Raw genomic sequence first — 27,798 nt, 5'->3', positions numbered from 1 at the left:
AGTCTCTAGAAGTACCCTATATAGAGGCAATGCTATTGATAGTCTCTAGAAGTACTCTATATAGAGGCAATGCTATTGATAGTCTCTAGACGTACTCTATATAGAGGCAGTGCTATTGATAGTCTCTATGAGGACTCTATATAGAGGTAGTGCTATTGATAGTCTCTATGAGGACTCTATATAGAGGCAATGCTATTGATAGTCTCTAGACGTACCCTATATAGAGGCAATGCTATTGATAGTCTCTAGAAGTACCCTATATAGAGGCAATGCTATTGATAGTCTCTAGAAGTACTCTATATAGAGGCAATGCTATTGATAGTCTCTAGAAGTACTCTATATAGAGGCAATGCTATTGATAGTCTCTAGAAGTACTCTATATAGAGGCAATGCTATTGATAGTCTCTAGACGTACCCTATATAGAGGCAATGCTATTGATAGTCTCTAGAAGTACCCTATATAGAGGCAATGCTATTGATAGTCTCTAGAAGTACTCTATATAGAGGCAGTGCTATTGATAGTCTCTATGAGGACTCTATATAGAGGCAGTGCTATTGATAGTCTCTATGAGGACTCTATATAGAGGCAATGCTATTGATAGTCTCTAGACGTACCCTATATAGAGGCAATGCTATTGATAGTCTCTAGAAGTACCCTATATAGAGGCAATGCTATTGATAGTCTCTAGAAGTACTCTATATAGAGGCAATGCTATTGATAGTCTCTAGAAGTACTCTATAGAGGCAATGCTATTGATAGTCTCTAGACGTACCCTATATAGAGGCAATGCTATTGATAGTCTCTAGAAGTACCCTATATAGAGGCAATGCTATTGATAGTCTCTAGAAGTACTCTATATAGAGGCAATGCTATTGATAGTCTCTAGAAGTACCCTATATAGAGGCAATGCTATTGATAGTCTCTAGAAGTACCCTATATAGAGGCAATGCTATTGATAGTCTCTAGAAGTACTCTATATAGAGGCAGTGCTATTGATAGTCTCTATGAGGACTCTATATAGAGGCAATGCTATTGATAGTCTCTAGAAGTACTCTATATAGAGGCAATGCTATTGATAGTCTCTAGAAGTACTCTATATAGAGGCAATGCTATTGATAGTCTCTAGGAGCACTCTATATAGAGGCATTGCTATTGATAGTCTCTAGAAGTACTCTATATAGAGGCAATGCTATTGATAGTCTCTAGAAGTACTCTATATAGAGGCAATGCTATTGATAGTCTCTAGGAGCACTCTATATAGAGGCAATGCTATTGATAGTCTCTAAAAGTACTCTATATAGAGGCAATGCTATTGATAGTCTCTAGAAGTACCCTATATAGAGGCAGTGCTATTGATAGTCTCTAGAAGTACTCTATATAGAGGCAATGCTATTGATAGTCTCTAGAAGTACTCTATATAGAGGCAATGCTATTGATAGTCTCTAGAAGTACTCTATATAGAGGCAGTGCTATTGATAGTCTCTAGAAGTACTCTATATAGAGGCAGTGCTATTGATAGTCTCTAGAAGTACTCCATATAGAGGCCGTTGTTGCATAAAGTTTATAAATTAATTTACTGTGGTTATAAATCATCATAAGAAAACTGTTTGGGAAAATGACTGCGTGCAGAATGCCAGTATGAAATACAGAAACTGTTACAGGCTGATGGAAAGCAATTTATTTTAATATATTTTCCTTTGCAAGTATCAATGACGAAAATGTTAGAACAAAAAAAAAAAATCCTGTTTTTTTTAAATGATTTCCTTGAAAGAAGAATGTGGTTGTAAATGCTGGTGGTGCGGAGTGGCTGATTTTACAGAGAGTACGCGCTCCTGGGTCTAATCTGAAGCAGCACTACCACCTAGGGGCTGTCTGCCGCCCACAGACTACAGGACCTTTATTTCAGGTGCTCGTTTTCTCTTCATTCCTGAGTCCCATCCATGATACACAGAGACTACATACTACAGTACATGCTACAGAGGTTAAGTTGCTATATTAACAGCAGCAAACAATAGAATGTAATGTTAAAAAAGGCAAATATTTAAATAAAAATTATTTTAATATATAATAAAGTTGTTTTAGTAACTTTTATTTGAGTGTTGTGTAATCAAGAAATAAATCCCCCTTTAATAAATAGATTGACTTTAAATTCAGTTTTAGTTACTGATATAAATTCGTAACAGGCATAACACAGAAGCCAGGCTATGGTCACATAGGGGGAGATTTGTCAAAACTGCTGAAAAGGGAAACCAACTTAGTTGCCCATAGCAACCAATCAAATTCCATTTTTCATTTTTCAGAGCTCCTTTGGAAAATGAAAGGTAGAATTTGATTGGTTGTTATGGGCAAATAAGCCAGTTCTACTTTACACCAGTTTTGATCAAATCTCCCCTATATACTTTACAAACAGATGCCAACGGCCGGGCATCCGCTTTACATAGACTACAGTGTTAAAAAAGGAAATGTACCCATCATTTTTTGTGTGTTTTTAGCAAACACAAAGCAGACTGTATTACGCTTTTGGAAAAAAAAGACAGTGAAAGGATATGGTTGTATGAAGTCTAACCAAAATGGATCCTTTTCCAATACCATCCATTTATATATGTTTTTAGTATATCTGTTAAATGATTAATAGAAATGTGATGTGAACATAGCGTTAAATATATTAAAAGCTTTGCAGTTTTTTATGATGATGCTTAATGTTAAGGCTACTTTCACACTAGCGTTCGAGCGGATCCGTTCTGAACAGATCCGCTCATATTAATGCAGACGGTGGTGAAAGTAGCCTGAGCGGATCCGTTCAGACTTTAAATTGAAAGTCAATGGGGGACGGATCCGCTTGAAGATTGAGCCATATGGTGTCATCTTCAAGCGGATCCGTCCCCATTGACTTCCATTATAAGTCTGGACGGATCTGCACGGCCAGGCGGACACCCGAACGCTGCTTGCAGCGTTCAGGTGTCCGCTCACTGAGCGCTGGCAGGCGGATGCATTCTCAGCGGATCCGCCTCCACTGAGAATGCATTAGGGCCAGACGGCTGCGTTCAGGGCCGCTTGTGAGCCCCTTCAAACGGAGCTCACGAGCGGACACCTGAACGCAGATGTGAAAGTAGCCTAATATTAAGACATATGTTCATGTATTAGACGTATTTAAAGGGAATGTGACATCGGGAAATTACATTGTTTAAAGATTATAATGTGATTTAAACAATAGGTCATTTTCTGATGACTTGTTCCCGTTAAAGGGGCTGTGCAAAACTAAGATATTAATACCCTATCCTTAGGATCGGTCACCAATATCAGATCTGCAGAGATCCCGACTCCCACCGATCAGCTTTTTGAATAGGTAGTGGCGCTATCCTGTACCTGTATGTCACAGTGGCTGAGGGCTTATATGAAGTGGGCTGCTGCAGGTGCCAGCTGCAATGACTGGGATCAGCCATGATGCACAAACCAGTCATTTAACCCCTCAGATGCCGCTTGCAATAGGTATTGAAGCATCTGTGAGGTTAGCAAGAGGAAGGCATCTTCCTCTGCTTTCCAATCGGAGCCCCCACAGTGACAGGTTACCATGACACCCTGGGCACTGCTGAAGCTTACCAGGCATGCCATGGTAATCCGCCTGCTGAGCTATGCATGAGGCACAGTTCAGCAGGTAGAGCGGCAGAAATCCAAACAATCATAATAGATTTCTATTGTAGTGAATGGGACAAGGGATCAAAAGATCACAGGTTCTAGCCCCCTAAGGCTACTTTCACACTTGCGGCAGAGTGATCCGGCAAGCAGTTCTGTTTGGCAAAACGTATGCCAACTGATGGCATTTGTAAGACTGATCGCAACTGATGGCATTTGTAAGACTGATCAGGATCCTGATCAGTCTGAAAAATGCCTGATCAGTCAGAAAAATGCATTGAAATGCCGGATCCATCTTTCCGGTGTCATCCGCCAAAACGGATCCGGCATTTATTTTTTTCACCTTTTTTTCGGTCTGCGCATGCATCCGAAAGGACGGATCCGGCATTCTGGTATTTTGAATGCCGGATCCGGCACTAATACATTCCTATGGAAAAAAATGCATTCAGGCAAGTCTTCATTTTTTGGGGCCCGGAGATAAAACCGTAGCATGCTGCGGTTTTATCTTTTGCCTGATCAGTCAAAAAGACTGAACTGAAGACATCCTGATGCATCATGAACGGATTGCTCTCCATTCAGAATGCATGGGGATATGCCTGATCAGTTCTTTTCCAGTATTTTGCCCCTAGGACGGAACTCTAGTGCCGGAAAAGAAAAATGCAAGTGTGAAAGTACCCTAAGGGTACTTTGCACACTAGCGGCAGGACGGATCCGACAGGCTGTTCACCCTGTTGGATCCGTCCTGCCGCTATTTCGCCGTGCCGCCGGACTGCCTGCTCCATCCCAATTGACTATAATGGGGACGGGGGGCAGAGCTTCAGCCGCCAAACTGCCGCTCCATCCCCATTGACTATAATGGGGACGGGGGGCGGAGAGAGGTCGCCGAAACTAAAAAGTCGGACATACAGTACTTTTAGTCCGGTGGCCTCTCGCCGTACACTGCCGTGCTGCGCCGGAGCTCCGCCCCCGTCCCCCTTATAGTCAATGGGGACGGAGCGGCAGTCCGGCGGCATGGCGAAATAACGGCAGGACGGATCCAACAGGGTGAACAGCAGGTCGGATCCGTCCTGCCGCTAGTGTGAAAGTAGTCTAAGGGGGGTAAAATTTATTGTTAAAAAAGTTTCTAAAAAACAACCAACCATAAAAATAGTGAAATGTTTAAATCACCCCACTTTCCCAATTTAACATCTAAAAATATATAAACAATAAAAAAATAAACATAACCGGTATTGCCGCATCTGAAAATGTCTGAAAAACACGCTATTCACCATTTTTGGTCACCTTATCCCCCACAAAAGTTGTATGCACCCCGACAATAGTACCAATAAAATCTACAGTTTGTCCTGCAAAAAAACAAGCCCTTGTCTGTAGACAGAAATATAAAAAAAGCTATAGGCTGTCAGAAAATGACGATGCAAAGCAAAGTTTAGGTTTTTTTTAAGTAGTAAAACATAAAGATACAGATTCGTTATTGTTGTAATCGCATTGACCCACGGAATCAGGACGTCGTGTCATTTTTAGGGCACAGTGAATGCCGTAATGTCAAAACCCCAAATAACCTTGGCGGAATTATGGGTTTTTATTTTCAATTCAAGCCCACAAAGATTTTTTTTTTCACATTTTCCATCACAAGACATGTTAAATAATGCCATAAAAAAAATATCTCGCCAAAAATAAGCCCTCATATGGCTATATAAACGGAAAATCAAAAAAGTTATGGCTGTTGGAACATGGGGAGGAAAAAACAAAAAGACGAAAATGGGCCCAGTACTTAAGGGGTTAAACAACAAGTCTAAGTATTATATTGTTGACTAATATTTCTTGAAGTAATAGGCTTAAAAAATATTGCATGTGGTAAAAAAAAGAAAAAATTCCTTAATTTTTATTTTATTTGTTACCTAATATCTCAGCTTTCTCAGTACAAAATTGTGTTAACAAGCGGCTTCTATTTTCACATTTTATTGCCGTTATTTTGTTGATTTTCCGTCACGCCTCATACATAGATTGAGCTTACATACGAGAAGGTGCAGCCCAGACTTATGCCACCTTTTCTGCTCTAGGTTTAGTCCAGCATTTGCACAAGAATGGCTCCATTGATGCCGCTCACCCCGGCGCAGATCACATGACTATAAACCCGCTGCCCCCCCGGCCATCATCTCCTTCGTTAGTTACCTCATCGTGGTTTTTCTCAGAGGCTATATATACCACATTACATTTTCGGCTGCCACAAAAATATTTTGCTTTCCTTTATAAAAGGCACAATTACACCCATTAGCTAGCTGAACATTATATGAAAGGCTGGAAAGCACTTGGCTACCAGAAACCCTTTAGAATAATATATCCAGCAGGTGATAGATTAGTTGGAACAAATTGGAACCATTGCACTTAAGGGTTCCTGGTTTCCATCAAACTGTTTTAAAAATGTCGTCATTTAATACACAATCTCGAGCCCCGCAGAACAGTCCACAGCAGGTTAATTTGAATCATATGATGTGTCACTGCCCTCAGCTGACATGAGCTGCGTTCCATGTGTGAAGCCATAATAAATCCAATCCCAACCGAGGCAAATTCCCTGTGAGAAGGTGAACTAATCCAGGCCTCACACTGGCATGCTAGCCCTCCGTAATTGAAAGCAGGGCCACCTGTTCCTCAACTTAGCTACACTAGGGTAGAGCTGAACTGGAGGGCAGAAGGGGCAGGCCGGGCCAGCAGGTCATCCAGTGCAGACCTCCACATGTGCCACCTGAATTGTCAGCTCCTGTGCACCAGGCACGGTCAGATTCTCTGTACTTTCATCAGAAGTTTGAAGAACGTTAAATTTCATTAGTACGTAAAATGTCTTCATTCAGAAAGAAATCGCAACTTTACATCTTTGTGAAATAAAAAAGAGTGAGTGAAATTCCTTTAAGGGCTCATTCGACTTGTTCCCATATTGTGGCCCGCAAACAGTAGATCTGCAATATCCGGGCAACGGCTGTTTGTGCACCATGTCACGGATCCAGAATCCAGAAGGTCTGGTGCGGATCGACGGCACAGAAGCACTACGGAGCATGCCCTACTTTTTTGCAGTGCGCACCATCGGATGCGGATCGCAGACCCCATTCAAGTGAATGCGTCCTATGTCCACATACGGCGGCCCTACGTACAGTGCCCGTGTATTGCACACCGCAAATTGCGGTGTGCAGCATGGGCTTGGCCGGCACACGTAGACATGCAGAAAGTTTTTGGATTTGGCAGATACATTTATCAAAGATTAAATTAATACATTTGTTTATTATTTAAGGCATTTATTTAAAGATTTAAATTGCAATGAATATCAAGCAAAGGGCAGTGACATATAAAAATATTATCTCAGCGCGCCCCGGAATATCAGAGCCAGACTGATAGTCCAGAATGAACATGAATACCAGAACGGCAGTTGTTTGCAGCACAAAATGACGTTACGATGTGAATACTGGATGCTGAGAATGAGATACCCAAGTACAAAAATCCTCTGTTAGGGTACTTTCACACTTGCGTTGTTTGATTCCAGCAGGCAGTTCCGTTGCCTGAACTGCCCCGCCTGATCAGGCAAACTATATAGAAACGTCATTTTTTCTGACTTATCAGGCATTTTTCAAACTGATCAGGATCCTGATCTGTCTGAAAAATTCCTGATCAGTCAGAAAAATGCATTGCAATTCCGGATCCGTTTTTCTGGTGTCATAGTTGTTGTTTTTTTTTACATTTTTAAAGGTCTGCGCATGCGCAGAGCGAAATACCGGATCCGTCAATGTGGCAATTTGAATGCCGGCACTAATACATTCCTATGGAAAAAAATGGCGGATCCGGTATTCAGGCAAGTGTTCAGTTTTTTTGGCCGGAGATAAAACCGTAGCATGCTGCGGTATTATCTCTGTCCTGAAAAGTCAAAAATACTGAACTAAAGGCATCCTGATGCATCCTGAACGGATTGCTCTCCATTCAGAATGCATTAGGATAAAACTGATCAGTTCTTTTCTAGTATAGAGCCCCTAGGACGGAACTCTAGTGCCGGAAAAGAAGAATGCTAGTGTGAAAGTACCCTAAAGACATCATGCTCACAACCATATCCTGTGTGCAATACAGATTTTTCTCGATCACATCACTAGAAATGACTATTCGCATCCACAATACGGCCAAGAATAGGACATAGTCTATAATTTGTGGAACAGACATATGAATGCGGACAGCATTTTTTGTGGGCCATAGAAATTAATGGGTCCGTTTGCAATCGGTCGTGGATGCAAAATTGAGTTGGTTGCATGAGCCCTAAAATGCTGATGTTGTGCTTTTTACCTACATTTCCTACTCCTACTAATGAGTTGTAAGCAGGTATTGCTGTCTATATGTGTGTAGCCCTATCTTCATAGCTAAGACCTGCAGGGAATACTTCTTCACAGCACTGTAGGACTCACTATTTCAGGTCCAGGTGCTGTAATAGGGCAGTCAGTGGAGGTTCGAGCGAAGTGCACCGGCCGGCGCATGCGCACTTCGCTAAACGAGGCCGCTGCCAGTAGTCCCCACGGGCGCATATACCTAGTGCGCACGCGCGGGATCTGGCTGAATCGAGCGGACGTACGAGAGGCGGCTTTGAACTGAGGTAGGCGGATCGAAAGAAAGGGAGGACGGCTGATTTCAGCATTGAAGGCGGCGCTGGGCACCTAAACGAGATGGATGCAGCCGGGCACCTTTCACTATGAGACGTCCCCTTGGACACATTTCGAAGTGATTGGCAGGTGATATAAACGTCTTTTTTATGAATATAGAGCCACAGGGGCATTAGATAAACTCACTTTAGGATTAAGTGTTTTACAATGGACATCGCCATATGTTTAGCTTATAGGACCAATTTCTCATGACAGAATCCCTTTAAGGACTTGGCAATTTTTAGCAAATCTGACCAGTGTCACTTTAAGTGCTGATAACTTTAAAACGCTTTGACTTATCCAGGCCATTCTGAGATTGTTTTTTCGTCACATATTGTACTTCATGACACTGGTAAAATTAAGTTAAAAAAAATCATTTTTATTTATTAAAAAAAATACCAAATTTACCCAAAATTTTTTTTAAAATTGCAAATTTCCAAGTTTCAATTTCTCTACTTCTATAATACATAGTAATATCTCCAAAAATAGTTATTACTTTACATTCCCCATATGTCTACTTCATGTTTGGATCATTTTGGGAATGATATTTAATTTTTTGGGGATGTTACAAGGCTTAGAAGTTTAGAAGCAAATCTTGAAATATTTCAGAAATTTCCAAAAACCCAATTTTTAGGGACCAGTTCAGGTCTGAAGTCACTTTGCGAGGCTTACATAATACTGTGTGTATTACTCATACAGCTTCCGGGGCCTGTGAGATCCAGGGGGCTGGATCTGAGGCTCTTCACCGGAAGGCAGCGCGATGCCTGCCTTAGACATCGCACTGCCTTCCATGCCATCGGGTCCCCCCCCACAGCCGCATGAGGACCCGATGGCACAGCCGCCGCAACCGCAGGTAAAGCCGCAAATCGCAGGTCTGAATTGACCTGCGGTTTGCGGCGATCGCCGAAACGGAGGGGTCACATGACCCCCCCCCGGCGTTGTGACAGGATGCCCGCTGAATGATTTCAGCGGGCATCCTGTTCCGATTAACCCCCGCCGCGCCGCAATCGTGGCTTAAACCCATGACGTACAGGTACGTCATGGGTCCTTAAGGACTCGGAAAACATGCCAGTACCGGTATGTTATGCGTCCCTAAGGGGTTAAAACTGACACTTCCAATGTGTTTCTGAGTAAATTATGGCCAAGATATAACTCATGACCCCCTTCCCATGAATTCAATATGGCAGATTTCAAAATGGCAGCTAAAAAAGTTTCCTCCACCAAATAATGCAGTCTCCCTCCCAATTAATACTTTCACACATTGGAAGCATCTTGGCTCAGTGGAGTCTTGGGTGCGAATCCGATCAGGGACCACATCTGCATGGAGTTTGTGGGTCCTCCCTGTGTTTGTGTGGGTTTCCTCCGGATTCTCCGGTTTCCTCCCACACTACAAAGACATACTGATAGGAAGCTTAGATTGTGAGCCCCATTGGGGACAGCTGGATGATAATGTCTGTAAAGCGCTGCGGAATATAGTAGTGCTATGTAAGTGCAAAAAATAATAATAATAATCATAATAAGTCAATTTTCTACAAACTACACCAGTTAAAAGAATTTTGCTTCACCTTGATATGTGTGTGTGTATATATATATATATATATATAGTATTGGAATATTGGGCAAAAGTCTATTTTTTCAGTAATGCAAATTAAAAGGAATTGCATTAATGCAGCTTAAAATTAGAATTTTGTGAAAAGGTTCAATATTCTAGGCTCAAAGTGTCACACTCTAGTCAGCTAATTAGTCCATACCCCCTGAGCAAAGGGGACCTGAGATTGTGACTTTGGCGTTTCATAAGCTGTAAGCCATAATCATCCAAATTATAACAAATAAAGGCTTGAAATATCTCGCTTTGCATGTAATGAGTCTCTCTAACATGTTAGTTTCACTTTTTAAGTTGCATTACGGAAATAAATAAACTTTGCACCAAATTCTAGTTTTTGGAGTTTCACCTGTATACATATATACATAAAATTGTTTAGTAACTGCAGTAAGTGAGGTAGGTGTTTGCTGTGCTTTTATACTTTTTATTCCCTACCCAGCACACAGATGTTAGATCAGGTTCACTCCATGAAAAGTAATTAATCGTCCTTACAAGTTAAGCTGTAGGCTGCTTAACATGACTTCATGTGGAAACCCAAGAATGTGCCCACTTCATTCCAGTTTAGCTGTTATGTTAAGCATGGCATTTGTTAACTTTGAAATAAGAATTTTTTCCCCCTATGATTTAATGAGTCTTGACACGTGAGAAGTGGAGCTGGCTGGAGTGCAGACTTTTCTAATTAACGGAGGGTCATTTGCTAAAAAACATTTCAGTGTCTTGATAGTTTTTCATTAGTGCATTGCAAACATGTTTTTGTGCCTAACACGACATCCTTAAGAGGCGTATTCTGAGGAGTGAGCAGCGTGGAAATACTGCAGAAATACGGTAGCATTACACACCAGGAGAACAACAGGCTGGATACACCAGGGCCTGTAGTCCTGTAGCAGCTGCAATGTCACAAATTGCTTTGAAATTTCAAAATTTCACGTAAAAATACTGATGTACCTATCGACCATTAGGGTTCAGCAACATGCGATGGATGCTAAGATTTTCCGTACCGGAATTACATACAAAAAATATGCAGTACTTGACCTGTGGTGCGGAGGATATGCAGCGCAGGCGGTGAAACCTGCAGCAAGCCGGCAGCATTTACGCTAAGAATTTTGCAACAAAATTTGTTCCATTTGATGTGAATCTTGCTGCTGCGGAAAACCAGCAGAGTCCACAGCAGACAAGGCCCTTGATGCACCGTAAGGCTACGTTGACATCAGCTTTTAGTAATCCTTCAGAAGAACAGCCTGCTACACCGTATCCATGATTACCAGATATTGCCGTGAACTTCCTGATCCCCGTACACTACAATGGGATCGGGCCTCTTTTTGTCAGAAACACCGGCTTTTGGCCTCCATGCATTACTTTTCGTCTGGCTTAAATCTGGCATTTATGCCGGAAAGCGGATGGATCCTCGTCCGATCCCTTTGTAATTTATACGGTGATTCCTGGAGGCTGTTCCTCTGCCAGAGCAGCCTGCCGTATTTCTACTCACTGATGGGAATTTAACCTACTCAGACCTGGTAGTTTCCTACCATGTATTTTTTATATTTTTTTTTGTAAATACCTGCATATCCAAATAATTCTGGAGCATTTTCTTAGAACTTGGTGTTGTGCCATTGCTCTGTTATTCCCCCTGGAAATGTGTGACTAAATGGTGTTCCTATTCTTTGTCAGTAGGGTATAGGATGAATCTTTCAAGTCATTGTTGACAGCACCAGACTGTGTTGGGACACCACCTTCTGACAAGTGGATAAATTAACTCCAACACAAAATTATTTATACCTACATTTAAAGTAGGAATAATAAAGGACCAACACAATACATAGTTCTAAGGACAAATGCCCTAAAAAAATACTATGAAAGCGACTTATGACTTAGGTTTCGAAAGCTTAAAAAGAGTCTCTGTACTTTCCAACAATTTCATTGAATAGAGAATGGTGTAAATAGCAAATTTCTAATTCACAAAAAAAAAAGGCTGCATTCTCACTTTCACCTAATTTGCAGTCCACTGCCTGTTTTAAGGCATGATCCATCCTTAGTAAAGAGACTTCAGAGAGGAAGTTGGGGCATGTCAGAGCTAGCTGATAGTCTGAGCCTGATAAAGAACTGCTTGTACACTGGTTCTGAATTCAGAGGAGCCTCCTGCCTTTCTGTAAGTGCGCTCTGTTCTGTGAGCTCTGGGGCTGAAAAAATAGTGGAAAGTAGGGGAAAGCAGTACAGTGCTGGCCCCATGCTTGTGAGTGAAATGCATCTAGCCGTGCAGCTGAAACAGGAAATAATTAGGCTTAAAAAGTTATTAGGGAAGATCAAAAAGACACATTCTTTCACAGTTATGACTGTACAAAGAAGCACAGCCAATATGCAGACCTATGTTTTTTAAACTGAGGTATAACATGTTTCAAGTTCTGTACTACATTAACTTTTAACAAATGATTTGTAATTGACAGTTACATTTCAATGTTTCGTGTACCAACTAATATATTGAGTGTAATGTACATTTTAATTGTACAAATCAGAAAGAATTACATAAACTTTAATTTATAAAAAGGTAAGATGCATTACCAGGCTGATACAAAGCATCAGATCTAGGATTTCTTTCACACGAGGGGAGAAAATTCAGTTTTCTGCCCTAGGCCTGAATATAAATACCTTGTCCAAGGCAGATTGGCTTGGTGGTGCCCCCACCCCAGGATGCCATGCCAGCTGTCCTTGCTATGCCTATGACCAGCATGAAGGACTCCTGAAGAGATAAAACATAACCTGGAATGAACAACTGTAAACATTAAATACAACAACTTATTAAGCTCAGTGTCCAGTGTCTGCACAGTAATGTGGAATTAGTGAATCCTCTAACCTTTGAAATTGGCTTAGGGATTCAAAAACAAAAATAAGCATCTTTTAATTTATTTTTATTTTTTTGCATTCTTCTTGTTCTTACTCATACAGAATCAGGTCAGCGGGTTCTATAACACAATTTACTTAAAATGTGCTGCAATTTCCAAAAAAACTTTGGAAAGAAGACAAAATTGACAACTGGACCTTACTGTGACATGCTCTGTCCAAATAACTGTCCAGTGTTTGGGTGTAAGCCCTTCTCATGACACTGTGCTCTGCAACTCATCTGTTACTCCTCTGGACACCAGTCTACCCCTATGACGACACATGATCATCTGAGTGAACTTCTAGAGAACATCATTTTCCCTAAAATAATTTTTTTATCTTGAAATATAAGTCTTTGAGTTGTCCTATTGCGTAAAGTATTTGACCACAGTTAACTATCTTGGCTCATGAAGTATTGAAGACAGCATAATAATGGAGGCTCTTTGCTACGGCTCCTATTGCTAAAAACGTTGGAAATTTTCTTTTTTTAAAGAACATCTGTATTGTGCCAGAGCTGAGAGTTATGATGGACGTGGTTCTAGCATCTAACTAGGAGGATTATTATGACATGTCCATCGAAAATCTCCTGGACCGTATCAACATGTTGTTTAGTGGTGGTATTCTTGGGATCAGAGGTAGGCACAAAGACCAGACTTTGGACATTTGCCGTTCCTGGAAAGCCCCATGCAATTGCTTCATGCAATTCTGAGAAATCTAAGAGCGTTAGGCTGAGTTCACTTCACTGTTTAGCTTTCCGTTCTTCTGTTCCATCAGAAGAACAGAAATTTATTTTTTTATGGATCTCGGTTATGATCACTTTGCGTCAGTTTGTATCATATCTGTCAGAAATCAGGTATTTTTTGATGGGAGCAAAAGTGCTGCATGCAGCCATAGCTGTTCTTCTAACTGATCAGACAAACTGAAAGCTAAACTGTGTTGTGGACCTCATGCACACAAACGTATTTTCATTCTGTGTCTGTTCCACAGACGGAACCATCCATTTCAATGAGTCCTCCCCAAAAAACGGAAGATACTTCCGTGTGCATTCTGTTTCCTTATGTCCGTATTTCCGTTCCGCAAAAAAATAGAACATGTCCTATTATTGTCCGCATTACAGACAAGGATAGGACTGTTCTATTAGGGGCCAGCTGTTCCATTCTGCAAAATATGGAATGCACACAGATGTCATCCGTATTTTTTGCGGATCAGTTTTTTGTGGACCGCAAAATACATACGGTTGTGTGCATGAGGCCTAAGGCTTATCTACAATATCCAGGTAGGAGAATCTACACACCCTGTTGATAAGGGCAGTTCCAAAGCTAACCATTTCCCTAAGATTTGGATTGGCTATCATGCAGCCAATCAGTTATACGATCGATCCTTTAAGCAACTTGTGAGACTAAACTGGCCAATCACAGAGACAGTTTAAATGAATACAAAAATAAAACACACCTCAATGTACTTACAGAAAGTGGCAGATGATTGGCCAAATCGTACAGATCAAAATTTGTAGATTTCCAAAGGCAAAACTAAAACTTTTAATTCTATCTGGACTTTGGCTCCTCTCACCTCCTGTGCTTTGATAGACCTCTGTGTTAGCGTTTTTGTTTTGTTTTATTTTTAGTTGTTATTTTTGCCTCATATGGAGTAACGCTCCTGTAGGCCACAGACCATTGTGTGATATGGTGTACTCCATGCACACACTGTATAATACATCATTCAAATTATATCCGTAAAGGGTAACGGTCATGTTTTCATTAAACAAAATCTATTTTAGCATATGTCACTGCTGCAGCAGAATTATGCATAAAGCAATCTTTAGTTTCTTCACATAGCACTGTTTTCCTTGAGCTTTTCCCTTAGTTATCCTGTTCTAACATCTGCAATATGAGGATCTTCTCAAGATGGCTCCTCTGCCAGTTCTCTGAGGCCAAAACTGCCCTCCCTCACTTCCTATACACACTTGCTGTAGCCAATGAAAAATCTGTTCTGATTGCTTCTTCATTAGTTTTGATGTGTTTTCTTAGTACTTTTATCTCCTCTCCAGCATGTCCTATATATTTCATTACCCCATCTGGTAGATATATAGACCATGTTCTAATTGATGGGTCTGTAATTTTTCAGTAATCACGAAGTCTGGAAAAGTTAGTTTTCCAACTGTAAGTGACTACTATGTGTTTCTCTAAATCCATCTGCTTTACTTCTCTTAGTCCTTAAGATTTTACATGGTGCTGGCCTCGACCTAGACATAGTGTTAGGCCATTTTGAAAACAAAAGTGGTTCAGTTTCTGTGAAACTTTTCTTTTGAATGATTAGCCTACTACAAAATCCTTACAATGGGTGGTGTGTGGTCAAATGGAGGAATTTGAATGTAGTTATGTGGAAGTAAACAGAGACTTCTCTACTGATCACCTATCCTCTGCACAGCAAGGCTTCACCCCCTAAGTGTGCAGGAATAGTTCCAGATCCAAGAAATAAAGACACAGGGCCATACTTATAGGATAAGCACATAACCAGAGCTAAGCTCAGTACATAAGTATGCCACTAGAATGAGGCTCATAACATAAATCCAGAACCAGAACAAATCTCATACCACAAATACAGTACCAAACCCAGGTTCATAACATAAATCTAGAACTTAACAAATCCTATACCATAAATACAGTACAAACCCAAGTTTAAAACATAAATTCAGAATGATTTGTAGTGCATATATACAGACCCACAACCAAGCCCATAACATAAATACAGTACCAGAACCAAGCCTATAACATAAATACTACAGCAGAACCAAGCACATTACCACTGGCGTCGTCAGGTCAAAACATTCAGAGCTTGAGCCCCAGATGTTTTTTCCAGTGCCCCGAATGTTATGCTGGCCTGGTAGCATTTTTATTTATTTATTTGGCTATTCCCCACCCCCCTTGTACTTGTTCCGCTACTTGCGGGCTGCGCGGGCATGAGTTAAGTCACTTCGGTGTGCAATCCCGTCCTGCGGCGCATGATCCCACGAGACCCACCGCTCTAGGTCACAGGTCTCGCGGGATCACGCTCCGCAGGACAGGATTGCTCACCGAAGTGACTGAACTCATGCCTATGCAGCACGCAAGTAGCGGATCAGTGGAACAAGTACAAGGGGGTGGGGGGGATGATCTGTGGGGTTGCCCAGATGGTTAGGCCCTTCACAGTAGTTATTAACCCCTTTCAGCAGTCCCCTATTACCTGAAGGGGGGACTGCTGAAAGGGATTAATAACTACTGTGAAGGGGGGACTGCTGAAAGGTGATAATAACTACTGTGAAGGGCCTCACCCCCCCCAAAAAAGGTGGCGATGGGGGCGTGGCTTCAGAGGGTAGGGGCATGGCTTGACGGGGGTGTGGTACAGTGGGCTTGTGCCCTGGATGTTTTCAGACCCTAGAAACGCCCCTGCAATTACATATTTAGAGCACTAGGACCAAACTCATTGCATAAATAGAGCACTAGAACCAAGCTCATCACATAAATAGAGCACCAGAACTACGGTAAGCTCATTACATAAATACAGCACCAGAAATAAGCTTATAACATAAATTCAGCACCAGAACCACGCTCATAATATATATTCATCACTGGAATGCATATCTGATCCATGCACAGTACAATGATAAATTGGAGATTCAGGTTAACCCTTTTACATAAATTTTAGCCAAGTGAAAAAAAGTTAGGTATGATGGGAGTTGTTTCATAGCCTAGATTAGCACCAGATATCATTGCTACATCACTTCTCCAAGCTGCAATGTGTTTCTGCAGTTTGCTGGAGTTAGTGCTACACACGCTGTGTCCCTGAATATAATACTGCTATTCGCACCAAGACTCCTATATATAATAGTGCTACATGCACCCTACCCTCTGAAAATAATACTTCTGCACACATTGCGAGCCTTGGATATAATGGTGTTATAACACTCTGCCCCTGAATATAATGGTATACTTCCTGAGTGACAGACATGTAAAGGTTCGGTGTGGCATATTGTGTATATTTCTATAGTGGAAATCTACTTATCCAAAATCAAGTTTTTAATTTTTCTTGTATTTATCTTTTCTTAACAGTTGACATCAACATCGATATATCAAGGTCACTGAAAGTCAACTTCAGCTTTGTCAAATTAGATCAGCTAAATGTTTTCTTAGAAAAAATCATGAAAACCGGACCTGGGCATTTACTAGAGAGAGCAGCCACAACAGAAGAAATGCCACAAATAGATGAAACTGTGAAATCTGCATTTAGTGATCGGAAGGATCCCAGTACAATGGCGCATGATTCTTCAAAATCCCATTTACCCCAAGAAGGAACGTGGAGGTCAATGTCCTTTTTGAACAGGATCACATTCCGGACTACTCAAGTGTTTCTATCATTAGAGACTGTGCCACATCCAAAAATTCCCTGCGTTTTGACAAACTTTTCTGACATTCAGGGATATCTTAGTATTCAAGCAGGAAACAAAGCATTAGGTAAGTCATTTAATGTTCACACATGCCTGATAAAGTTTAACATTGACCACATGCATCCAACAAAGCTTTTTAGCCACTATCCAACAAATTTGTCTTGTGCCTATAAAAGTCCCTGTTGCATCGCGAGGAGTTAGACCTCCAAGCCCTACAATCATTAAACACTTATAATGGCTAGTGGAAGTAAGCATGTAGATACATTCTGTTTTAAGAAGGCCTTGTCTTGACGTGCTACATATTGTATGTACTATGTATATAGTGTATAGTCTGAACTTTCAGTGTGGCTATTAGTAACTTTTCTCTAAATGTAATATGTTGTTCATACAGTTAATTATTATGCATAAAGGTATAGTCCAGCCATTTAATGTTGTTAAAAACCACTGGGAATGCGCAAAAAAAAAAAGTGATACCAATCCTTCACTGCTTCCGTTCCAAAACTTCTCAGGTCCTCTGCCGCTGTCTTCTTTCTGGTCCCTCTCAACGGAGATATGTGACACAGTTCCCAATCTCTGGATGTAGCAGTGGCCTTCTATAACTAGTGTTCGGCTGCAGTAGACACATGTTCATGTCAAGAGGTAGCAGGAAGTCCAGTGGGGGACCAAGGAAGCATTGGAACGGGAGAGGCAGTGGAGCAATGAGGTGAGTATAAAGCTTGTTGACAGAGTTTAAGATCTAACCCAAAAGTAAAAAATGGAGAAAATGTGGCGGTTCCAAAGCCTGACAAACACGACATCCAACCTTAAAAGTGTAAAGGACATGGACATGTTTTGCCTTACCAGTCACTTCCACTTGGCCATGAGGGATTGGACATGCTCGAAGTGTTGGTTCATTGATTTACTTTGGATTTTTTTATTTTTATTTTCTTGCTGTTATTTAATATAACAATTATTCCTCAGTACATAAGCAGAAACTTGAGTATCTGGTCCAAGCATCTAATAAGCATTCTGCCTTGCTCTCAGTTACCGAGATTACGTTGAATGCCGATTGGCAAGCAGTGTTTTTAAAGGATCTAATGACTCTGTTCCAATCTGAAATACTTGCAAAATCGTTCTAATTGCTCTAGCTCTATACAATCACGTATCTCATCATAAAACATTCTCTTCATTTATTTTCAATGTCTCTTAAAAATGTCTGCCATTTGTAAACCAATATTTATTAGTTTAAGGCTCCGGTTTACAATCCTGGAATGACTGTTTCGTACAAGTTCGCCTCTAGCAAACCTATTCTGTGTTCTTTCAGTGTAATGTTAAAGTACTGATTTCAAGAAGCACTCTCTAAGAAGCTTTTTATCTTATGTATCTTAAAAAGGAAAATCTGGAACGTTCTCTGTGCTGTAAAAGAAGTGATGCTTAGCTTAGTGCATTCGTTTTATTGCCCAAGCCAAGAAAATGTAACCGACCATATGAATAGACAGTACTGTGCTCAGTGAAACTGTATATGGGTCATTGTTTTTATGCTCCGTGCCGTAAGGTTGTATGATATTTAGGATGTTGGCTTCTTCCAGCAGGCTGCAGAGGGGCACTCTTTTGGCGCCATGGGCCCTTTTACAAGAGCCAGGCTTGCTGACGGTGCTAAGATCTCTACACAGAGCAGCCTCTGTAAGGACCTGAAGAGGAACAAAAAAGAGTCTTAAAGACATTTTTCTTGAACCAATTTGGCAGTGCCAACAGTGCCTAAACGATTCAGTACTAAGACAACCTTATAAAGAAGAATACCAGCCGAAACTCGACATAGCAACAGAACAGATACAGGAAATGTTTTGTAACTGAGAAGTACTCATAGCGGGCCAAACGTAGGTGATTTATTTCCCTCTTTACTTCCAAAAAATCTGGCAGGCCTCGCCGCATTTCATTGCATTTTGCAAATGCTTTCTAAGCTAAAATGCAACATGAAAGGCTTTGTGAGTGCTCTGGGCCGGCATTCTTGATTTAGCCATAAAGACTTTTTTCAGACCAGTTCAGAACATTGTTTTCATTCCCACGCTTACCTTAGCCAGGGCTGGGAGGCTGGAAACAAGTTCATGGTCACTGTAAGGATTACATTCTCATTATACATCATATTAATATCCAGTATGGAGGAGTCTGCATCACACATGCTGCCGCACCAAACTGAATTGTGTGTCTGATAGTAATCCACGAGGCAGACTACAAAGTGTATGCTCCCATCTTCGACAGACATGGAGCTGATGGCTGGAAAGGTTGACCTGTCTGCTTCCAAGTGTAGGAGGCTACCAGACATTACTGTCGTCTGTGCAGCACACACGTGAGGGGGAGGCTTAATGAACATCCACACCTGCTCCTCTAAGCCCCTTTTCCGCATTAGGAAAGAATCTTAGCCTAGTTGTCACAGATTGTCTGCACCCCTTTGAATTGTTCCTGTAAATTGTATTACTCGTAAGCTAGGACATTAAACATGGCAAATTTAAAGGAAAAAAATCCTGCTAATCTAACAGTAGAATTATTTTTGCTATATATTTGGGTTTGTTACCATGTTATGGTGGACATGTTATAGTGATGTACCCCTGGGGACGAAACTACCAGTGTCGGACTGGCTTTCCTTATGCCCCCCCAAATCCTCAATAGGTTTTGACAAAGAAATAGACTGTAGTGTCAAGTGATTAATGCCTGACCGCTCAGTGATTAGCACTAGTAGCTTGCCGAGCTCAGGTCCTAGGTTCAAATCTGTCTAAGGACAACATCTGCATGGAGGCCGAGTTTCCTCCGGGGTCTTCCAGTGTTTCTAAGGCATACTGATAAGGGAACTTAGATTGTGAGCCCTATTGTGGACAGCGTGATGCTAATTTCTTCAAAGCGCTGTGGAATATGGCAACGCTATAGAAGGGAGTAAAATTATAATTATTAGAGCCTGGGCCCACTGGAGGATCCGTTGGTGGGCCAAATCAACCCTGAAAACAATACCCACATACAGTGGGAGGGTTTTTAAACTAGCTTATAAATTGGCTGCACAATTTTGTCACGGTTTGCCACGATTTCCCTGCAGCCATTAAAGGGGTTGTCCAGGATTAGAAAAACATGGCTGCTTTTTTCCAAAAAATACCACCAATCCTGTACGCAGGTTATCTGTTGTATTGTAGCTTGTTCACATCAACAGAGCTAATCTCTAACACCACACAACCCATGGGCATGTGTGGCAATGTTTTTGGCAGAAGCTTGTTTTTCTTATCAGTGCGGTGGCTCAGTGATTAGCACTGGCAGTACTGGGGTTCTAGGTTCAAATCCGACCAAAGATCACATCTGCCTGGAGTTTGTGTGCCCTACCATGTTTGCGTCAGTTTCCCCTGGGTACTCAAGTTTCTTCCCACACCCCAAAGACATACTGATAGGAAACTTAGATTGTGAGCCCCATTGGGGACAGTGGTAATAACATCTCTATAGTGAGTCAACACTATATAAGTGAGTAGAATAATCATGCGCAACCCCTTTAACATGGTCCTCATGTAGATATATGCAGTTTGATGTGTTGTAAGCAGTCCCTATGCCGCCTTATATGCTCCTGAGGACACACAAGATTAATTACTAGTCTTGAAATGCATGGAATTGTGCTGTTTTATTGCATAGGCAGAAAAAATTGATTGGAATATGAGAGTGATAGGAGCGGGTTATAGAAGAAAACAGGTCTTCCATTTGGCAACAGATGGGTGATGCTAGGGAGGCTCGTTCCCGTCCCGACCTGCTATTGGCTGTCCCGTCCCCCCCCCCCCCCCCCCCCCGTCACCGGATCTTTTGATCTGCGCAACGGGAGGCAGCCGTGCGGGCATCAGAAGGTAAGGTAAGTACAATTTGTGTGTGAGAGGCCCAGGCATTGGGTGGGGGGCATTATAGGGTTTGGATAACCCCTTTAAGTAATATTTATTAAAATGTGTTTTAATCATCTTTTCAGATAACAGTTGAAAAAAACTGAAATAAAAACCTGCATTTTGCCTGTAGTTTTGTTCGGATGCAAAATTATTAACAGCCCCCTCCAACTATCACGGATTATTTCTAGAATTGTATCCTCTTATTGTGCAAGAAAGCCAATAAGAACTGACGTCCTTTTTTTGTGGAGGCCACGCAACTTCACATTTTTTGCATTTTGTGGCCCAATCAACAACAGAAACTAACAGCGAACCCCCCAGCATTGTCTAATGTACCTTTGGTATGAAACTCAATGAAATGAAATCCATGTTTTGCAAACCGTGCTATCTATTTGTTGCGACCAGATTAATGTCCCTGTTTTATAGCATGAAACTAATACATGAAATAATTCACTCTGTCTTTGATTTTATAGTGGCACAGCCCAGCGGACATCTGCAGCTGCTGCATTTTTTTTTTTTTCACAAATTATTTGCTGACCTAAACTGAGTTCAGCGACAAAAGTTGTCATCTCAGATCTACTTTAGAACAGGAGAAAGAAAACGGAGCATTGTTCTTCCGCCTTTCAGCCATCTGCTCTACAGATGTTATATAGAATTACTTAAGATGAAATGATAGTAGCATTTTAGTTTTTTTTTTTTTTTTTTTACGAAAACCTCAACAATTCACACTTGTTTACTTCAATCTGCATAATTCCCTTAGGAGACGACTCCATCCACTTGGGGTTTTTGAACGGTCTCACCGGCTTCTCCTTTTGATCCGTCCTTCTTGTGCCGAGTCTTATAAACACATTTATGACCAGCATGAAGAAAAAGACAAGTTAACCAGCAAAAGTAGTAAAGGGAAAATTCCTCTATAGCGCAGGCTATATTTAGGAAAAGAAAGTTCTCTTCTTTCTGACACGTTTTATATGACATTGTCTTGTAAACTATGCTGGGCTGTTCTTTCTCAGAAATTTTAATTTGGATACAGAAGATAGTTAATATGTAATCTGAGAATCATTCCGTGTTGTTCACAGTTTTTCTTCTTTTTTTGTTCCTGTAACAAATTTGAAATCCAGGATAGCTGTGGTGTAATGGGAGTTTCTGAGGTCAGGTTGGTTGGTTTTAATCATTTTATTTTTGCCTTGTATACATTTTCATGGATGATTTTGATCCATTGTGCTGAACATCATCATGCAACTTGATGAGCCATCCAGATACATGCTGACCTACCACGCTAAAAGTGTTGTCCCTAATGGACTATCCCTTTTCATATATTAGAGCATGCAGGATCAGACTGGCTCACCAGAGTGCCAGAGGATCCTCCTGTGGGCCCAAGCTCTGACAATACTGGACCCCTAATAAAACAGGCTCTTAAGGACCTGTATATGCAGAGGGTGGGCCCTCAGAATAATTTTCTCTGGTGGGCCCAAAGAACTTCAATCCGATGCTGAGAGCATGTAGACCATATAGAGGAGGAAGGACCAGTTCAGGCACAGCTCTATGAACCAAAGTAAACTTCTACAGCAAAGGACAGCTCCTGATCTGGCGTACTCAACACAAGCATGTATTATAGAGGCAGCAGTTAATTTCATATGGTGCCATTTAATGCTACATTTCCCTTCTAGCGGCTGAACAGATCTTAAAGAGTAATGATAGCTGTTTCCTGGGGTATAGTAAAGGTGGACATTAAAAAGTTTGCTAATGGAAGTGACCTACATGAGCCAGTCATATGCTGAGTGTGCATTTCCTGCATGGTGAGAGGACCTAGGAAGCAGAGACCGGTGGGGACCCAATAAGTGTACAAACAGGAATTGATGAGGTATAGTGTCAGACTGGGGTATCTAGGGCCCACCAGTAAAATTTATTCTGGAGGCCCACTGTAAAGCTACATGCAAATAAATTGCAGCCAAAACCATAAGTAGATCCAACAGAGAGAAGAAGAAGTCCTTTACATTTTTCATTCCCTTCCAACTCACTTCTTGCTTTGGCTCAAAACTGCGGGTCTTCGTTAGTGAGCATACTTACCTGATCCCCGCCACTGGGTTCTGGTTCCATCACTCCCTCTCATGTGATGCTAGTCCCAGGAATACTCAAATCAACATCCTGTTTAACATAGGTTGCTTGGCAGCCACTGCGACGTGTCACTCATTTGTCAGGCGCGGGTACACCGGAGACCAACAGCACATCGGGGGAAACGATGGAGCCAGAACCTGGCAGCAGGGATCGGGTAAGTATGCTCACCTCCACAGGGCCGACCATGCTGGAGGGTCTGAAGAAAGGTGGCCAACCCCTTAAAACATACAGGCACCAAGTATATAAAACTGAGGCTTGGAGGAGATCAAATACTGAACAAAGCTAAGTTTCAGATACTTTGTAAAAGTCCGAACAAGGCTTGGTATAAAAAGAGTGCCCAAACATATCACAGTAAGGTTTAAAAGTGTGTTCTGATTTTGCAATTTTCAGCATCAATTGACAGGAAACAATACACGCTATCACTTAAGGCCCCTTTACACTGCTCAATGTAGTAGACGCTTGTCGGAAAGGAAGCATTCCTTCCTGACCATCGCCTGCTCGTCAGTGGAGGAGACCTCTGCATTTATATGCACTGATCTCATTCACAGTATAAGGAGGAATGATCGCTAATGTCATCACTTATCCCCATACGGAATCATTGATTGCTGGCAGGAAAGGCTGTTTAAAGAGCACAATCTGCTGCTGGCAAACAGTGACTTAGGTGTCCACACCAACAATCCTATTACCCGTTGAATAAATTTTTCGCTCATCAGCACCTTTACATCTTCAGATTATCACTGAACACTCATTAGGGATAATCTACTGAACATTGTTGTAAAGGTGCCTTCACTAATAGTGATTGTTTATCTGTAAGGCCCCGTTTTTCCTGCACTCTATTGCGGTCACGTGACATTTTCCATTGTGTTGGTTCTGTATCCCGATGACATCACTTCTACCTCTGAGGCGTGGTAAAGCTTGTATGGCTGTGCCCCATAGACACAACATCATCAATGACTTTGCCTTTCAAGGCGGTGTTCTGCTCATTCTCCCAGACCTGGCCTTGTAGACGTGATGTCAGCAATGATGCTGTGTCTTAGGGTGGGATTTTTCCAGCAAGGCGTCAAGGATGCTTGGATCCAGGGCTGCCATCAGGAATTTCAGGGCTCCATATAGGCATTAAATTGTACGAGTTATTATAATTACAGAAAAAGAGAAATACATTTTTTAAAATAAAATACTCGGAACATAGGGGGAGATTTATCAAAGCTGGCATTCCCATATGCCTTTTTTGATCCCCTGTGTGCCGTAGTGAGATGAGCCCAACTCGCCAAGAGGCACATGCCTCCCAAAAAGTTAGGCAGCCCTCAGTACGCCAGAAAATCAAATCTACACCAGCTAAAAAGTTGTGTGTGACACCATCTTTATACCTCAGCTTAAGGAGTATTCCCATGTTGGACATTGGGGGCATATTCATTCCTATGGAAACGTCAAAAATAGCCAATTGAATGGAGCGGTGGCCGCACTTGTGGAGTGAGCTTCCCATTCATTTCAATGGGACCCTCCAGGACTTTACAGGCTCCGTTCTAAGTGCAGGTCCAAGAGGTGCGTTCCAAGACCCTTTTAAATGTATAAATTATGAAAATTTAACAGTTCTAAGTATTTCTAAGGATATTTGCCCAATTTGTAGACTATTTGTGGGATGCCTTGATTTGAGAAAATGTAAAAAATAAAAAATCCCCAGTGAACATGGGCTTTAAAGAGTATGTGGGAGATTTATGAAAACTTGTATGAAGGAAAACTGGCTTAGTTGCCCACAGCAACCAATCAAATTCCACCTTTCATTTTTCAGAGCTCCTCTGGAAAATGAACGGTGGAATCTTATTGGTTGCTGTGGTCAACTGAGACAGTTTTTCTTTACATCAGTTTTATAAAACAGGCCCCAATGTGTCATCAGAAAATGACCTACTGTTTAAGTCAAGTTTTTAGATTTTTTTTTTTTTTTCAATTTTTGGCGATTTTGTTTTATTTCCCATATCACTATATTAAAAAACTCCTAAAATCATGCAGTTTTCACTCTGGCCATCGAGTCTAAAACATGTCAAGACTTCTTGTCCTTTGAGAATAGCCAAATGGGCCGTAGATGCAGTGGACCGGAGGGGACCTCAATTTCTTCAATGGGAGATTTTTCTGTCATGCTTTTCGACCAGTTATAGAGGTCAGGAGGGAGTAGATACACTTTGATATCCCCTATTGTGAATGCTGGACCCTGTCTTATTTATATATTGGTGATATCTGTCATTCTAATACTGCCTTTGATGATAATGGGATGACTGCTGAAATTTACCTGTAAGGAACAGGAAATTTCAACATATTATTAGGCCTAGTCACCAGTGCGAAATCCACATGATTATTGTTTTTTTTATAGATAGTGACAAAGAAAATTAAAAGAAAATCAACAACCATTCTAAAATAAATGTTTAGCTTACAAACAAGATTTAAATAATAGGTCATTTTTTGATGATACATTCCCTTTAATATCTTATAGCTGAATTGTTTACATTGTCCTTTGATACAACTATATACACAGTCGAGTCACATTATTATATGACCACCAGCTATTATTCAGAGTAACTTGAAAAGAAATGAAAGATCCAGCTTCCAAAAAGTGACGTTCTTTATTCCAAAAAACATAAAATTTAAAATCCAACATAGCAACCAGGTCTACACCTTTCGGATCTCCTAATACTGATCCTTACTCATGAGTCAAGTTTCACTATTGTGCGCCTGGTTCCCAGCGCAGTCCGTGCATCCATTACTAGTGATATCGGGTGAGCGCAGCCTCAGACTTTTTCTATTATTCAGAGTAACCTCCATGTGCAGCATGGACAGCATCTAGACGGGCTAGGAGTGACTCAATAAGGTATTAGTAGGTTATCACAGGTATCTGGAGTCATGCCAACTGCAGTGTATGCCACAGTTGCTGAGGGTACATGGGGGGGATCCATAGAGTGAACATGACGATCAGGCTGATCCCACTTGGTTAAAGTCTGTGGAATGAGGGGGACAGGGTAGTACTTGTAATCCTGGTCATGCTCTTCCAACTGGTGTTAGACATGTCACATTGTCTTTATGGATGATCCCATCTTCCTCAGGGAAGACAATAAGTATATATGTGTGTACATGATCTGCAAGGATAGCTTCATACCCAAATCAGTTCAGAGTGCCTTCCACATGGATGAGTGTGCCAAGAGAATTTGATGAGAACATTCCCCAGGCCATAACGCTGCCACCACCAACTTGCGTTCTTCCAGCAATGGTTGCAGAGCGTTTTGTTCTCTGGTGTTTCTTGCCAGACACGCCAACGTCTATCTATTCAATGAAGCAGAAAATGTGACTTATCAGGGAAGACAACCATTTGCCAATCAGTCTAGGTCCATTTCCTATACTACCTGGAAAATTGAAGCCTTTTATGCCAAATCAATTTAGTTTGCATAGGTGCAGTGACCATCTGTCTGCTTCGGAGCCCCGTACACAGTAGGGCTCACCAAACTGTTGTTTTAGACACACGTCTGGTATCTCCCGGTTCATTTTGGAGGTGAACTGCTCATCTGTAGAGTGTCAGTTCACCCTCGTTCAACTTTGTAGACGATATTATTCAACTCTCACATCAATGGCATGTGGTGCTTTGCAGTTTCCAGATCGCTTCTTCACAATGGTGCCATTTGTACACTCACGATTCACTTTCACCACAGCAACACGCGAACAGTTGGCAAATTGTGCAGTTTCAGCCCTGGCCAAAAGCCAATAATTATCCCTTTTTGCAACCCTGATAAATCACCCCTTTTACCCATGACAGCAATGAGGGATATGTGTGCAGCCTGTCGCACACCTTATATGCCCACCGAGCCAGCTCACTCCACGTGAATTCCTTCATCAGCTACGTGCTGATGACGTCAAAAGTAGGAAGTGGTCATAATGTGACTCGACTGCGTATAACAGTATCCAGAGTGCACCATCCTGTTGTGAACTTGGAATACACTTTTCCCACGTCTACTTATATTCAGTTAAAGTTATATTCAGTTAAAGTTATCATTAGAACCCAGTCCCGGTTCTGAAAAAACGCTTCTTAGCACCGACCTGATGTTTCTCAGCAGCCAGCTGTGTGTCTTGCATTCTTAGGGGTTTGTCCTGTACAGTGGTCATTCTGGAGTATTCTGAATTAGAATAAGTGAAATCTCCACAGTGAAATTGTAGGATTTCCGCCAAGGTGTTAAGGGTAATGTCTGTCAGCAGAATGCTGACAGATTTTAAGTAGCAAGAAACAAAATTGAGAAGGCATTTTAGCATAACGTGACTAAAGAGGAATAGCAGATCAGTAAAGCAAAGTATTTATAAAATTACATAAAGGTGTTATCCCATGAATAATTAAAAAATGACAATCAGACATCATATAGCACATGACAACCTCTTTCTAACAAAGCTAGAACCAGCCCTGTACCTCACATGGATCCAGAGATCTCCCCATTAATTGCTCTGCTAGATTTATATTAAGCTGACAGCTCAAGGGGAGTGTCCTTTGTGCTGTAGGTCAGGGGGCGTGTCTTAGCTCTCCCTATCACAGCTCAGGAGGCAGTTGAAAGATGAAACTGAGCATGTGCGGCCTT

At 41.4% G+C, this 27,798-nt stretch overlaps 1 protein-coding gene across 5 annotated transcripts in view; it reads left to right on the top strand.

Annotated features, from left to right (window-relative positions):
- Positions 1 to 27,798, top strand: part of VPS13B (vacuolar protein sorting 13 homolog B) — a 988,099-nt gene that overhangs the window by 751,613 nt on the left and 208,688 nt on the right. For all 5 annotated transcript variants that reach the window (XM_044295329.1, XM_044295331.1, XM_044295327.1 and 2 more), the window contains one exon: positions 16,867 to 17,268. In XM_044295329.1, the coding sequence (XP_044151264.1) occupies positions 16,867 to 17,268 (402 nt within the window). The remainder of the gene's footprint in view (positions 1 to 16,866; positions 17,269 to 27,798) is intronic.

Source organism: Bufo gargarizans, chromosome 5 (assembly GCF_014858855.1).
Source record: "Bufo gargarizans isolate SCDJY-AF-19 chromosome 5, ASM1485885v1, whole genome shotgun sequence".
Lineage (NCBI taxonomy): Eukaryota > Metazoa > Chordata > Amphibia > Anura > Bufonidae > Bufo > Bufo gargarizans.
Note: the sequence above shows the minus strand (reverse complement) of the source record. Positions and strands in the feature narration are given on the sequence as shown.